Genomic DNA, 16,842 nt, shown 5'->3' with positions numbered 1-16,842 from the left:
CTATTTCTCAGTGTGGGCTAGTATTCAATAATTCTTCAACCTGAATGTGTCATGACATAAACCCCCTTTATTCAAAGTGTTTCTCAGTCCATAGAAGTACACTGGCACTTCATTTTAATAGAATTTTTGAAGTGAAGAGTAACCTCTGGGGGAAGTTTAAAGAGGCTTGAAGTTTCTGCATCTTAGAGTAACTTTTCAGGCTTTCATGAAAACCTTGTAAACTAGTCAAATGTTCAGTCTCACTTTTGTCAAATCTGTTGAAACCTAAACTTTCTAATGAATCAGGCTCCTATTTACATTGAAGAGGGATGTCCGATTCAGTTGTTCAACTTCCTAGTCCAGCAGGTTGGAACTCACAGATGAGGACTTAAGTTCCTACCTAGTTCTGACCCAAGTAAAGGTCCTGACCCACTCCTTTGTGTCCTTGCACAGATCCATTCTGCTCACCAAGTTACTGTCTATAATAATCAGGATCACATACGGTAGAATAACAATGTGGGTCCTCCCCACAGCTGAAAGGTGAGTCCAAAGCATAGAGGACATGCTAGGGCGAGCAGGTGAGGGAGAGATCAAGGGGATTCCTAACTAATCTGAGAGAATAGCATCAAGTAGATTGGAAAAACATTATCCGGTGATTACTGTATCCTAAGCTTGTTCAGTCTAGCTAGGGGAGGGTCCAGCAAGGAGTTCTAAGTGGAATCAATAACTAGAAAGATGACTCCTGCTCAGAGAATAGCAGTTACTCTTAGCTGCTGAAGGGATGTGTACAAGGATGCCTACACACAGTAAATTGGAACAGTTTTTGTGGGTTTTTTTTCCAGGGGTTTTGGATTTTTTCCCCTCAACTGTATAAGGAAGTGGCAAGCTTATAACATATGTCTGCATGCAACCAAAATATGTTAATGCTTGCTGTTTTGCAATTTGAGGTTTCATATGTATAATGTAAGCCCTGACTGTCGGAATATTTACGGTTTATCTGCTTAAATTAATTCTCTTTAAAAGATTTTGGTTAAAATTAGATACTTCCCCTTGAAATTCAACTTTCTTCTGTAATCGCTGGAGCATTTTCATGCAGCAGGTGTCAAATCTCATTGCCCCATTCTGGTAGAGCTGAACGGAACACCTCATCTCGGACAATACTTGTAAACTACACAGTGTCTGATGGTAGTCACTGCAATAAAATTTAAATTCGAGTAGTATAATGTAGGAACATTCACTATGCCAGATGAAAGGACCCAAGACACTTAAAACCAACCCTCTACTGAATTGTTTTTTAATTTCAGTTGGAATTGCCTTCCTCCATTTTTTTCCTCTCCTTTTGGTATTAAATTACTTGGTGCTTTACAGAGATAATGTCTCTTCTAGTCTGAATTGTAGTAGTATTGCTCGGAGTATGTGAATCAATTTATACTTGTGTATTGTCTTTGGAGGGGCAGAATATGTAAGCCTTCAATATTGTCAATGAGCACTTACTATTCAAAATGGCTACAATACAAAGCAGAAGTATAGTAATTAGCTTTTTGTTTTTTGAAAGTTCAGTTAAAGCTTGTTCTCTGCAGAATATTTTAAATGTTTCCCCATGTAAGCATGTAGATTGGGTTATGCCCATTTTCCAAAGAGTTTCTTGTGGTAAATATTTCAATTACACCTACATTTCCTACTTACCCGAATCCTACCATATTTGTTTGAGATATGACTTGATATATTGAGCATGCATTTATCTATTAGAGTAGCCAACAAAACTGTGCCAAATTGTTTTTCTCTCAGTAAGTGGTAATTGCAGCCTTCATGCTAATCACACTCCTCTCTCTTTGCAGACTGCCGTTGATGTTTTTAGGAGGATAATTTTGGAGGCAGAAAAGATTGATGGGGCAGCTTCACAAGGAAAGTCGTCATGCTCAGTAATGTAATTCCACTGCAAAACCTGAACACTGGGAATACATTCTACCTGAAGAAGCAAACTGCCCGTTATCTTTAAGGATAAACTATGCTTCTTTTTTCTTCTGTTAACCTGAAAGATGCACAGTTGGTTGGAGCCTTTCCCCTCAGATTATGTTAAACTCTGACTCCTGTGTAAATGGCTTCACTTCCATTTTCAAATTTTAAGCAATCATATTTTCAGTTTATATTGTATTTAATATTATGACCAAGAATTTTACTGGCATTAATTTTTCAGTGTAGTCTGTTGGTTAGAATAATCATCAAAATGATGCATATTGTTACACTACTCTTAACTAGGCTTGGATATCAGTGTTTCTTTGTGTTAAATGTATACTTGTAAATAAACTAGCTGCAAACCTAACTGTGTTGCTCTATTTAACTGTGCTTTTAAAATAAGATATAATAAATGTAGTAGTAACTTGATACAGGTTTTCCTACAAACTGACCAGTCTCCAGCCCCACAGGACTAGTAGAGATGGATGTTGAAGCCAATCACTGGCTTAGCTTTTTCAGAGAGTGTTTGTTTGCTACAGGTCACTGTAGCATCCCCTCTAACAGAACTCCTGGGTGGCTGACTACAACCTCAGATGAACCCGTGTACCAGCTGATGAGGATGATGCACTCTGGTATTGCCTGTTAACTTGCTGGAAGAAAGTGCTAAGGATGCAAATGCAATAATAGGCTACCAGCACCACTCTTCTCATTAACATGACTCATCTGAGAGAGCTAGAATGAAGGGTCTGTTGACACTTCCATTATAAACTGTTTACACAGGCTTGTAAGTAGGGACAGTTTTTTCAAAATAGAATGAAATAATGAAGCAGCTCTGGGTTATAAATTCTAACTGGTTCTTGCAAGCAATTTTATGTGCCTTGAATATTTTGTCATGCATTATTCAGGGCATTTCCAAATACATTTTCCATACTAAAACCACCATTGACATGGGTAAGGAATAGTTTCATATTTGTCCTGCTTTTCAGAGGGTCAAATGGCAGAGCAGCCAGGACCAATTAAGGTAAATGTTTCCATTCTTGTAAAAGTTCAGGATCATTTCCATGGTTCAGGTCAAGTTAAAAACTTAACTGTAGCCATATCAGAAATCATAACCAGGAAGTTTCAAAATCTGTAGCTTTAAAGAAGGTACAAAGCTTTAAATATATTTGGGACAGTGGTGATGGATGAGCCTGTCTAGCTAAGGAGACATTTCATAGGCTGAACTGGGGAAACAATCTTGTCTCTTGAATGATGGGCAATAGTGAAGAAAATGCATTACAATCATCAGACCTCTGAAGGCGAGGATAAAAATGCAATGGAAATCTCCAAGGCTTCTACATCTAAGCAAGTATCTTTTCTTTCAGAGGTGGCCAAAAAAACTGCTGAGTCACATGCAGGGTCTCCTCACACAAGAGGTTTAGCAGTTTCTTACAATGGCCCAGTCCATGCTACTGCATAAACCGCATATTGCACTGAAGGTTTTAGATTGTCTCCCTTGCTCTGTAGATAATCAGTTAAATAGTCAAGTAGCTGGTCTCCGTGTGGGCTTGAATTTAATGGTTCAACTGGCTCCTTAGTCCCTTCAAAGTCTGAAACAGGAAGTTGCTTAATTTCTTTGTACTTAAAAGACCCAGTTCCAAGTTTCTCAACTTCGCTTCAACTCTGCGCATGGACTTTAATTTTTTGTACTGAGTTAAACTTTTGCCATACAAGATGGATTACTGAAGGGTAGATTGTTGATCATTCAGGGGGGAAACATGAACTTCCCTTAATTCAGAGTCAAATTAGCATTTTACATCTGAGCAGCCTCACTTCAGTAAGAGAGAAGCTATTGGTGAAGGGAGCCCATGACATGACCGAGCAATGCAAAAAGTTGTATTGGGCAACCTTTAATGAAGTTCATTACAGCTTCATGAAGAACCCGCACCAAATCCTTCATGGAGCTGTTTTCAGGCACTTCCTGTGAAGCTTGGTGTATAACAGTGAAGCTATGCTGCATTAGATGCAATGTTAGATTGGGTGATCAAGACGTTATTCTTACTGCCATTGCTGTGGCACCATAGGTGCAGGCTGCAATCTTGCTGATATGAAAACTTAGCCTATCCTGGAATGTGTAAGTATTGTATTTGCAATTTTACAAAAGAATCAAGTCAATAGAATTGTCAAAATGTACAAGTGCTAGAAGCTGTGCCATCTCAGGGAAGTTGGGTTCTGAAGTAGTCTCATTAGCTGCCTTTTGAAAGCAATTGCTCCTGCTGTGTTGACAGTCTCCAATTTGGTAGGCACTACGACAAGACTTTTTTGTGTATACTGATCAGGTACCTAAAAAGGCAGGGGGAGGGGGAAGGAGAGAGTGTGGTGCTAGTCTGAATAATCAAGTCTCTACAAGATTTGGACTCCTTCTAAGGGTACATCTACACTACAGCGGGGAGTCGATTTAAGATACGCAAATTCAGCTACGTGAATAGCGTAGCTGAATTCGACGTATTACAGCCGACTTACCCCGTTGTGAGGACGGCGGCAAAATCGACTTCTGCCGCTTTTTGTCGGCGGCGCTTACTACCACCTCCGCTGGTGGAGTTAGAGCGCCGATTCGGGGATCGATTGTCGCGTCCCAACGGGACGCGATAAATCGATCCCCGAGAGGTCGATTTCTACCCGCCGATTCAGGCGGGTAGTATAGACCAGGCCTAAGACTTAATACACCCAGCGTCACTTCAGAACGCAACTTTGACATCACCTGCCAAAAACGGTTACATCTGTCACTGTTTCTGAAGTTTTCTTTGAGTCTCCATTGGAACAACTTGTCGTTCCCACACAATGATCCATATTTTCTGAATGGCCAAATATGAGTTAGAGGCTGACAGGGCCCATTGTCTGAGGCAGGGCTGGCTCTGGCTTTTTTGCCGCCGCAGGCAAAAAAGCCTCCCGCCGCCCTCCCACTCCCTGCCTCCCGGTGCGGCAGGGGAGGGTGCCAAGCCCGGCTGCCAGCTGCTATCCCCGACCGGCCAGAGCGCCGGGGGAGGGCGGCGAGCCCAGTCACGGCCCCGCTCTCCCTGGCGGCCAGCCCACTGTGGCTCCCCGATCTCCCCGGCAGCTGGAGCACTGCGCTGTGCCGCCCCAAGCACAAGCTTGGTGGGCTGGTGCCTGGAGCCGGCCCTGACTTGTACACAATTTTGTGCCACATCTAGTAACTCCCCATGTTGCTTCTGCAGTGCCCCTTGGATTGTAGCCCTGAATTTAGAATACCTGGCCCTAGAGTAGATTAGAGCCTTGTTGCTATCAGAAGCACAGTGTGGGAAACTGGCAGCATTATACTGAGACAGAGCTGCCCACCTGGTTATGGGGAAGGGGCACCCCAAGAGCATAACAAACATTTTATTGCATTCTTAAATCTGACAGGAGTTTTTTGCTCATGGAGTCAACCTTATGGCAACTTTAACCAACAATAAATGTGAAGTTAACCAATTGCTACTGGGGCTGGGCTTAAATAGGGTTACCATATGTCCGGATTTTCAGCCCTCAAATCCCCGTCCATGAGGAAATCTCAAAAAGCCATACATGTCCGGGAAAATAGGGAGGGAGGGGTCGTGGGGCTTGGGTCCAGGCCGGCGGTGCTTGGCCGGGGCCGGCGGTGCTCACCTGGGGGCCAGGGCAGGCCGCAACCAGGGCCAGCACCCCAGGGCCCGAGCCAGGTGGGAGACGCCAGGGCCAGAGCCTCTTGGCCCTGGCCGGCCGCCCACCAGAGGGAGCTGCTCGACTGGGGGGGCCGCGCCCAGCCCCAGCTTACCTGCTGCCTCCCTGTTTCAGGCTTCCCGTGAACATTTGATTCACGGGAAGCAGGGGAGAGGGAGGAGCAGGGGCGTGGAGTGTTCATGGGAGGGGGAAGAGTTGGGGTGGGGCTCGGGGTGGAGTTGGGGCGGGGCCAGAGTGTCCTTTTTTAAAATTAAAATATAGTAACCCTAGCTTAAACCTGTGATTGCATGGGGCCTTTGCAGCACAGGCATGCCATTTCAACTTCCACATCTCTCTCTAATCTGACACCAGAACCCAAGGACATAGAAGGGAATCTACTTCCCCACCTGCCCTCCCCCATTTGGCTTGGAAAGCTGAGATGCTTTTCCACCCCTAATTTGGTAGGCAGATCTCTAGCAGCTGCAGAGCATTAGGGACAGGTGAATGGTGATAGTCACCAGCAGTGAGTAGAGATCACAGGCAGAATATGGCATATGTATGTAGCGGGAGGAAAATGGACAACTCCCTGCCAGTCTGGCCTGTCACTAAGCCCTGAAAAGCCTAGAGCAGCCAGGACTTAACGAAGTAGAAGATGCCTAGTTATGACACAGCAAAGCCAACAGCTTTGAAGTCCCCGAGGCAATAATAATCTCCTTCCTTTTAGGCTTGACAGGGTAGGAGTTGGTGGGTCCCAATTTCTCATGCCCTGGGCAAGCAGGGAGCTGCAGAAGTGAGCTTACTGCTTCCCTGTGTTTCAGTAGCTTGACTGTTCTGTTAGCTGGCCCAGTGAATTGAGCTCCTGCTCAGGGGAGAGCAGTATGTGCTAAAGTCTGCCTGTTTGGTGCATGAAGTGCTGACAGATTGGGGGGAGGGGCAGTTATTGGCTTTGGGCTTTCCTTAAATCGGGTCAGCAGCCTTTCAGAAGCGGTATGCCGAGTCTTCATTTATTCACTCTTATTTAAGGTTTTGCATGCTAGTAATACATTTTAACGTTTTTAGAAGGTCTCTTTCTATATGTCTATGATATACAACAATAGTTTAGTTATATGTAAAGTAAATAAGGTTTTTAAAACATTTAAGAAGCTTCATTTAAAATTAAATTAAAATGCAGAGCCCCCCCGGACTGGTGGCCAGGACCAGTGTGAGTGCCACTGAAAGTCAGCTCACGTGCTGCCTTCGGCACGTGTGCCATACGTTGCCTACCCCTGCCTTAAATCGTTCTTTCTCTGAATGAAACTTACACATCCAAACATCTGGCCCTTCATGTGAGTGACTAGCATATAGATGAGAGTGCAGCAATGCTGCTATTGTTGAGGTTGATTTTGTTTCCATACAGTATTCCTCATTGTCACCACTCAGTAGATAGGTAGATTGCCAAGTGTCAGCTTGGAGAAAATTATTACAGTCAGGATTTATTTAAAAAAAAAAAATAAACCATCTTCTGTGATGTAGAAATGCCAAGTATCCATTTTCAGATTCTCTTTATCTTTTCAGATAAACATAAAATCTTATACGCTTGCATTCTGCAGAGTGTCTGAATGGTTTGCACCATTAGTGTTTTACTATGGGTACTTGGTACAATCCTGTGTAGCTTGAGGATGGATCAGAACTTGCACTCCCTGATCATGACTGCAATGGAGACTCGGGTTTATTGTACCCATGACTGGTAGGTTATAGACTGAGTAGCACTGATATGTTGAGTGTAACCTGTGGTTGAGGAGGAGGAGCAAGCTACAAGTTATTACTATTTATACCATCATAGTATTTTTATAATCATAGTGTTGCTCAACTTCAAAGTATTTTACGAATGCTGACTGATCCCTCCCCACCCATCCCAATGAGCATTCTCCCCATGTTACAGAGGATGGAGGAACCTGATGCAGACACGTTTAATGAGTCACCCAGGGCCACAGAGTGTCTGTCAGACCTGGGAGTAAAAGTCAGGAGTGCCTGGCTTCTAGCCATGCCCCTCCTCAGATGTCATGTTACCCTGAAAATGTCCTTCCTTTTCAAAGCAAAATGAAAACAAAGGATTTCGGCAGCTGTCCTCTGTACTAGAGCCATGGAACAAAACTCCAAAGCATGCAGTCAAAGTTACAAACTGTGTCCATTGTTAATTCAGTCCTTAGTTCCTCCATGCAGCAGTGTGGACGGGTACAGCAGGCACTGGCAGTAGTGACCTCGAGGGACAGGACCTGGGCACCTATTTTCTGTTTTCTCCTTAGCACTGCTTCAGCGTACTACTGTTGATCTATTTAATGCATACCAGGTAAAGCTGACCAATTGAAGAGAGGGGGAAAAAATAGCACCTCACGGCATAGCTGGGCCCTAATCAATGTCTGTAATTCCCTTGAGAGGATGATGCTCTAACATTACCTGGTATTTTAATGACAATGTTATAAATGCAGAACCTGCTTTGTGGCCTCAAACAGTTCAAAGCTTTCCCAAACTTATTCACTAGTTCTTTGACTAAGGAGCTGCTCTTTCAGCTGGGTGGTTTGGTCTTTCGCTATTTACTTCAGTAATTTCAGTTTGTTAATTTGACTACTTTGTAAGGGATGATTTTGCTGCCTCTGCACAAGAGCAAAGCTTCCCTTTGCAAATGAGTAACATAAATAAACCAGCAGTTCCGGGGCACTGGAGACTCATCTGAAAAAAAGGCTACAGCTGGGACAGGACACCACTATTAAGGAAATATCATCTTCCTTTTAAATAATACTCCCTGTAGTTTACTTTATCCTTTCCGTTGACCCCATTACTCATGCTGCGTTCAGATGGCCTGGGCTGGTCTTGTAAGGAGTATAAGAATTTGCCCTAGCTAGGGCATAGTATAGAAGCCTGCTATAAAATGTACCTGCCTCTGGAAAGCCCAGATTTCATTTGCATGTGTTCAAGTCTACGCCCTGTATCCCTCCTCCAGAATAATCTGAAAGCTCCCTTCTGGATATAAAGCCTCTTGCTGCTTGCCTACCCTATTTCTGCAGCTGGCCTGGGGTGGTTTTCTGGAATCTGTGCCAGGAGGTCCTCGCCCCCCAGTTATTGTGAACTTTTCTCCTTTGCTACATCTCAGGGTGAGATGGGGCTAAAACCACAGCAGCAGATGGACCAAGAGGGAAAGCTGGGGCCGTAGCCACCAGAAGGGAGATGGGGATAGGATCCCCCAATTGCTCCTCCTTGTAAGCACATATATATATACCCTCTTTTTTCCTAGCACAGTGCCCCCTTAGTGACCACCTCACAATCCAGGAGCCTGACCAGGCCTGGGCCTGAATTTGAGTTTCTTAGGGTATATCTACACTGCAACTAGACACCCCTGACTGGCCCCTGCCAGCTGACTTGGGCTCACGGATCTTGGGCTATGGGGCTGGTGTAGCCATTCGGGCTAGGGCTGCAACCTGAGCTCTCGGACTCTCCCACCTCACAGGGTCCCAGAATCTAACCCCAGCCTGAGCCTGAACATCCATACCACAATTAAACAGCCCTTTAGCCCAAATAGGGTGACCACCCATCCCACCCAGGGCAGGTGGAGGGTCCGGGACTCACCACAGCAGCCTGGGCTCCCTAGGCGGCCCTTACCATGGCCTAGCACCGGCTTCCACCCTGGCCAGGGGGCAGGGCCCCTGCGTGTGTCCTGGCTTTTTGCCTTTTGAAAAGGTGGTCACCCTAAGCCCGAGCCCCTTGAGCCTGAGTCAGCTGGCATAGGCCAGCTGCAGGTTTTTAACTGCAGTGTGGACATGCCCTGAAAGGCTAAGGTCAGGCACCTGGACAAGTTACACATGTTCTACTGTGAATGGGGCACTAGGTGAAAATTCCATGTCTGTATTCCACATGAGCTACTGTAACATACCGCATGGCGGAGCACAGCTGTCCTCTACCGTGGGGTTTGCCAGACATCCGCAAGCTGATGGCTGCCTCACAGAGGTTATAGGACTTCACGCTACCACAGTGAAGTCAACGCACTGATAGTGTGCAATATAGCTGCTGCTTGTGAAGTCCTGTGTGACCCCAGGTCACATAACTAGATTTTAATCAAGTAATGTGTTGCTTTATTTTAAAAAAAACAACTTGAATCATTAAAGCCATCTGCTCTCTCCAGGGCAAGTGAGTTGGCTGTTCCTCAGATCTACCACCCAATGAGAATTGCAGCTCGAGAGAGCTGCTGACCTCTTGCATGATGAAAGATCCTGCATAAGTGCAGATTCATATCTATTAAAGCCAAAGACCAAGGGAAATGTGCCCACATGATTTCAAAAAGTCTAATGAAAACATTTTTTTAAACACACACTCTACTCCCTGGCAACGTTTGACACCTCATGGTTGAGGCAGTGACGCAGACCACGATCTTCACTCCCCAGAGTCTGAGAAGTGCAGAAAGAAAATAAAGGCTTGAAGTAATCGAATGTGACATAACATTTTATAATTATTTTATTTCTAATGATCTGAAGTGTTATTTTTGTAACACAGGTAAACACTGCTGTTTACAATACAGGATTTTTAAGTTGAGTTGGCCCATCAAGAGCACGAAGTGAAAGAGGGAGGCAAAGCGCACAGCGTCCAATACCTGCTTTATATACTTTTAAAGCTCTACTTGAAGCCAATGTGAGCTTGGTCTGTGCCAGAAGTATGAGGTCAGCTCTTTGCTGCTGCTTATTTATTATTTATCTGCAGTAGTGCCTAATGTGTGAGGTGCCTTCCAAGAACAGGAAGACATCACTATGAAATGAAGAAATAATTCCTCTTTGTGTTATCTAGGTCATCCCTGAACAGTCATGTCCGGGGTGCATGTCTCATTCTCCTGAGCGATGTCAGAAAAGAAACTACTTTGTTTTTTTGTCTGAATGCGAAAATTGGAAATCAATAAACATTCCTCCGACTAGCACCAAACTGTATCAAGACTCTCACTGCCTATTGTTCTGTGGCAAAATGTATTGCTATGAGGATGCAGAGTATGTGAGGCCCTGGGTGACTGCTGATGTCTGCATTAGCAGAGTTGAGCTGCATGGAATACAGGGGAATTGGTCTGTGCGAATCTTCCATGAGCTGCACCCTAAAAGTATGCGATGTGGCTAATTGCCGTGTTTTGATGTCTTCCCTGCTTTGATATCTGTGCCCACAAAACCATGTCTACAAACCCAGGCACTCAGCAAGGGAAGTATCTTGTTTATTGATTTCAGCGTGAGAGTCATATACAATGCACATCATTGATTCTCTATGGGCACTGCCTGATCCCCACTGTGAGTGATGCATGTGCGCTCAGGATATCTGTATAGCAGTGTCCATTGGGGCTGCGTGGCACCCTGCCTCATACGTCCCCAACTAAGGATGGATAGCTGCCTCTGTACCTTCTTGCCATCGTAGGCGGCGAGCAGAGACTCTCCAAAGTCTGTCAGTTCCCTTCTTCCTTTGGGAAAGTTCAGTGTTTTTGTACATAGATGTAAGCTAATCTTTTATGTGTCCCTTCCAGCCCGGGCTGACCTGACCTTGTATCAAGCAGCTTTCACACTGGCAATATCGCTTTGTCATTGCTATATTGATTTTCATAGTAAAGCAAAGCTCCTTATCAAACTAGACAGTCCCTAAACACATTCCAGGTTAGAAATACAAAAATGATGGCCCTCTAATGTTCAGAGAGATGTGCAGGGCCAGCTGATCTAATGTTCAGTTATTCATCAGAGACTTGTGTATAACCACAGTCATGGCAAAAAAAACAGCAAGACTAGATGGAATGTGCCTGCAATTAGCATTGAAAGGCTTTCTAAAGAACATGATGAGAAATACTCTATCATCTCCAGGAGCCATCTCACCCCCTTTTTAAGGAAAGAACTGGTTGACCTGGGAAATGATGGTTATTCTCGTTAGACCTTTCAATCAGAAACTACTTCTCCCAGTAGGGTTTCAACTGAATAACAGTGACTTTTCTGCTAAGTTTTGAAGACTAGCACGTCTATTATTACTTGTTTTACAGTAACTCGCAGAAGTTCTGATCAGGATTTGGTGCCCCATTGTGGGGTCTCAGTATTTCACACGTTCAAAGCACCTTGCAAGCATCATTCCTCGTGGTGCATTTGAGAGGTAAGCAGGTATTACTGCCCCATTTTACAGAGGGGGAAATTGAAGAAGAGAAGGTAAGTGACTGGCTTGAAGCTACAAGAATAGTGTGTGTGTGAGCTGGAATTAGAATTTTAGGACTGCTTCGTTCCTGATCCCAGTTTGACACCTTCTCTCCCTCCCTCCCCCCAGAGCATGTCCCTCTCTGTTTTAAATTATGGTTCTTTTGAGATGTATTCTTCCATTCCAGAGCAAGACTGCATTTATTGCAGATATCACCTGCTTTGTAGTTAGTGGGCTTGATTGATTCACCAGTGAAAGGTCTCTGTGACTTGGCTGGCTAACTGTGTTGCATGTTCAGACGAGGATTGTTCTGAGTGGGTGCAGTCACTGCCAGTGCAAGCTTTGCCTATTATGTTTTTTCCTATCACTGCAGGAAATCAAAGTTTTCAGCCACCCTAATTTACATCTGGTCTCTGTGAGCCAGCCAAGTGAGCTGCTTCTGTTCACAGGTTTATGCTTCGCTTGCTTCCCCTCCCCATAGAGCTCAGTGGAGGGAAAACTGAAAGGTAGAATTTAAAGGCCGTCTTGCTGGATAAACTGCATTTCACAGCTGCAGTGTGCTCTCTCTCTCTGTGCAATAGAGAGCAATCCTGAAGTGGTAGGGGGCTGGATTCCAACAGTGGGGGCCTACACCTAGGGGCTGAGGCAGGATCAGATAAGAACTTGGGAGGGGCTGTTGGTGCTCATGCAAAATCTCCCCCCCCCCCGCATCCAATCAATTTAAAAATTCTCTTTTAAAAATAGCTAATGGGCTGTCCCCCTTCTAAGGGCACTGAAGAGTAAACAGTGACTGCCTGCTGGTGGTAGTTTAGTGTAGACTAGGGCAGGCTGTGTGGGCACTCCAATCTGCTAGGGACTCTGGCTTTAACTTTCAAAAAGGACTAGTGATTTGCGGTGCACAATGTGGGACACCCTGAAAGAGGCTCGTTTTCAGAGAGCAGGTGCTCAGCAGTCTTTGAAAACTGGGTGAATGCCCAGAGTCACCAGTTCCTTTTGAAAGCTTAGGCCTCTGTTTAGATGCAAATCTTGGATTGGACTAGTCAGTCACAAGAGACGTTGCAAACCATCTACACACCACAGGCTGCAATTCCCACTGTCTCTCGTAGACGAAAGGATGCCAACAAAGTTTATAAACCAATATTAAACTCTGACCTGTACGTGTGTCTGGATTTTACTTTCTATAAAACAGTATGAGCCCAATTAAAAAATATAAATATATCTGGGCCAGATCTTCAGCTCATGTAAATCGGTGTTACTTCAGAGACTTGGATGGAGCTGCATCTAGCCTGTTGTCTGCATCCCAAAGTGCAAGGGATTGCTCAGAAATCCACTCACGGCTCTGATGTCTCGCTATGAGTTGATGGGAACACAATATAGTGTGTGCACCGGACTGCTAACTGATGGGAGGAAACAGCTTTTAAAGTTCGAGTAACATTTTAGAACTGAAGATGAATGCCAGGACTTTTTTCAGTGAAAACGTGAAGCCTTGAAAAAGCAACAAGATTTGATTTTTCAAACTGGCACTGTCAATACACAGAGTCAAGGTGGGTGAGGCAATATCTTTTATTGGACCAACGGCTGTTGGTGAGAGAGACAAGCGTTCAAGCTACACAGCTTCAGCCACACTGGAAGAAGAGTTCTGTGTAGCTTGAACGCTTGTCTCTCTCACCAACAGAAGTTGCTCCAATACAAGATGTTACCTTACTCACCTTGTCTCTAATATCCTAAGACAACCACATCTACAACAACACTGCCTACTGTCAATACAGACACTACTGGGGTCTTTGATTATCTGGTCTCTTTATGAATGGCATAACAGCATAAGGTGCATTTCGCTACAAAAAAAATCTTATCCTGCCCCCCACAGCAGACATGGTTTAAAATGTTATAGGTTGAAGATGGCACTGTGAAGGGATGCACCCACCACAGGTGGTGCCTCTTTTTTTGACTACATCTGGGGCTCAGCTCTCACCCAGTCTTGCAGCCTTGGTTACTCGCTGTGACCCCCCCATCTCTCTCTTCTTGACTCAGGGTGCTCCCCCTTCATGACTCAGCCCTCTGGCCAGGTCACTATATGATCCTCCCCTTCTGGGGTAACAAAGTTCCTCCCGACCATGGCAGATGTCTGGTTGGCATCTCCAACAATCCTGTGCACTGCCCAGTGGCTGGTAGGGGAACCCAGGCCTGCCTTCTCCACTGGGTTCCAGCCCAGGGACCCTATAATGAGCAGCAAAGGTCTGTTCAGTCCTTCTCCTTGCTTCTGTTTCCTTGAGCTTCTTTCTACTCAACCCTCTCGAGCTGTCTTTCCCCATAATTCCTCTGTGGTTGACCCTTTTTCCAGGGCTAGGATCCCAGGTCTTATTCTTCCTCTTGGGTTTTCTCCTCCCCATTTCTGTGCTCCTAGTGAGTGACTGCAAAGTCTCTTAGAGCGGTCGTCTTCTTCTTTTCCTCATTTTAATGGCAAAGCAGACTTAACTGAATAGTCTATAGCTGTCACCAACTCTAATTCTTCAGTACTTAGCAGTTTAGATCCTCTCATTCTGCCCTGTGTCTTTCAGGTAATGTCACCGCACCTTTTTAATAATACTCCATTTCCCCGATGTTTTTACTAATGTAATTTTTTTAACCTTAAGACATTTGAATGCCTCAAAAAGCTTTTCTTTCTTTATCAAAGCCCTGACATACCCACGAAAGGTGATCAATTGTTTCTTCCACTTCACAGAAATCACATAGTCCATCTTTGTGTCTTTTTATTCGAAAAAGATTTTGTTTGAGCCACAAGGGCCAGTTAGTACTCTAAACAAATCACATCATTAGTCCTATCCAGGCCCTGACATATGTTGAAATCCTCCACTCTAGGGCACAATTCAAAAAATCTACTTCCTCTTTTTTCATTAATGCAAATTTTTTGCCATTCCTCGTTTAAATTTTTCTGTACTAGGTTTTTGAATTCCTGTTTACTCCAGGGTATTTCTATCTCCACTTCTTACACCATTTTTAGCTGCTTTGTCTGCCATTTCATTCCCTGTTATCCCACTGGGATCCAAGTTAATGCTACATGTATCCCCATCTGTACTAACTCTATTAGACATATAACTTCATTGATGAAATCACTTCTGTATACCAAGACACCTGTTTTTAATCACCATAATATTGAATCTGAAAAAATGACCGTTGCTGCTGGCCATACATTCCAGATCTAATTTAAAGCTAGCATTATGGCTAATAGTTTGGCTGTCACGACAGCTACATAGTCAGGTATTCTTTTAGATGTACTAATTCACAATTTTGATATACAATATGCCCTCCCTACTCTTCCTTTGTTTTCTGTTCTGGACCCATCTGTATATATTTGACAAAACCAACTCCACTTTTCATCTATAGATTGGTATACTTCATTTTTAATACCTACTGCCTTTTTTTACTCTTAAGTTTAGAAAAATAAATCTAACTCAATGTTAGGAAATGCAACTTTCCATCCATAGCTAATTTTACCCTGACTGAAAGTTTTGATTTCATTCGGCTTTTTCGTGGCTTTCAACTCCTGCAGCTGCACTTCAACTTCAACCGTATGTGGAATTCTAACACCATGTGCTATGGTTCGCCTATTGAGTTCCCAGCAATCTTCATAAATTTGTTTGATACTTTCATTGTTGCATTTCCCATTAACTTTGGCCCAGAGAGTTAGGTCCAGTAGTTTCATTTGTAGTGTACCTGATATTTCACTAGATGCTATCTGTAGCTAGGGTGACCAGATGTCCCGATTTTATAGGGACAGTCCCGATATTTGGGGTTTTTTTTATATGGGCTCCTATTACCCCGCCCCACCCTCTGTCCCGATTTTTCACATTTGCTATCTGGTCAGCCCTTCAACCCAAACACCCGAAGTGTAATGCTTCTGAGAAGCAAACTCTTCCTGAAGGCTCTGAATCAGAGATTGACAGGAGGTTACTAATCCTTTGCAGGTCCCCTCTGCACCCGTCTGTCAGAGTTTGCCTAGGAAGAACGCCACCCACACTGCTGTTTAAGTGTAAAAGTTTCTTTAATTACTAAGGGAGAATGCAAAGGGAGGAAGGGAAGGGAGGGGAATAGCAATAGAGCCTTATTCCAACAAACACACAGGCAAGCACACGAGGTGGTAACTGGAGACCTTCTACCTTAACTGCTTCTCAGGCGACACTGCAGGACGATTGTCAGAGGGGTAGCCATGTTAGTCTGAATCTGTAAAAAGCAACAGAGGGTCCTGTGGCACCTTTAAGACTAACAGAAGTATTGGGAGCATAAGCTTTCGTGGGTAAGAACCTCACTTCTTCAGATGCAAGTAATGGAAATCTCCAGAGGCAGGTATAAATCAGTATGGAGATAACGAGGTTAGTTCAATCAGGGAGGGTGAGGTGCTCTGCTAGCAGTTGAGGTGTGAACACCAAGGGAGGAGAAACTGCTTCTGTAGTTGGATAGCCATTCACAGTCTTTGTTTAATCCTGATCTGATGGTGTCAAATTTGCAAATGAACTGAAGCTCAGCAGTTTCTCTTTGGAGTCTGGTCCTGAAGTTTTTTTGCTGTAAGATGGCTACCTTTACATCTGTTATTGTGTGGCCAGGGAGGTTGAATAGGGTTACCATATTTTGTGCCTCCAAAAGGAGGACACTCCACGGGGGGCTGGCCCCGCCCCCAGCCCCGCCCCTCCCCCGGCCCAACTCCGCCCCCTCCCCAAAGTCTCCGCCCCCTCCCCTGCTTCCCGCGAACATTTAATTCGCAGGAAGCCTGGGCAGGTAAGGGGGGGTGTGGGGGGAGGAGGTGCGGCCCAGGCTGGCCCCCCCGGCGGCACCAGCCTGGGTCGGCTCGGGCCCTGGGGTGCCGGCCCTGGCCCCCGGCCGACCACCCCCGGCCCGCCCAGCACTGCCGGCCGGCCCCTGGCGGCCCAGCGAACCCCCCCGGCTCCAGGCCCCAGCGGCCCAGCGCACCCCCCCGGCGGCCCGACCCCGCAGCCCGACCCCCCGGCCCCGCGGCCCAGCGCACCCCCCGGCAGCCCGGCTCCCGGCCCGACCCCCCGGCTCCCG

General features: G+C 45.2%; 1 protein-coding gene across 2 annotated transcripts in view; it reads left to right on the top strand.

The window, feature by feature from the left end:
• RHEB (Ras homolog, mTORC1 binding) overlaps nt 1-2,302 on the top strand; it is a 59,525-nt gene extending 57,223 nt beyond the window's left edge. For both annotated transcript variants that reach the window (XM_034759958.1, XM_034759957.1), the window contains one exon: nt 1,818-2,302. In XM_034759958.1, the coding sequence (XP_034615849.1) occupies nt 1,818-1,910 (93 nt within the window). In that variant the 3' untranslated portion in view covers nt 1,911-2,302. The remainder of the gene's footprint in view (nt 1-1,817) is intronic.
• Nucleotides 2,303-16,842: the final 14,540 nt, after the last annotated feature.

The sequence above is a fragment of the Trachemys scripta genome, chromosome 2 (genome assembly GCF_013100865.1).
Source record: "Trachemys scripta elegans isolate TJP31775 chromosome 2, CAS_Tse_1.0, whole genome shotgun sequence".
Classification (NCBI taxonomy): domain Eukaryota; kingdom Metazoa; phylum Chordata; order Testudines; family Emydidae; genus Trachemys; species Trachemys scripta.
This window is presented reverse-complemented; position numbering and strand designations above follow the sequence as displayed.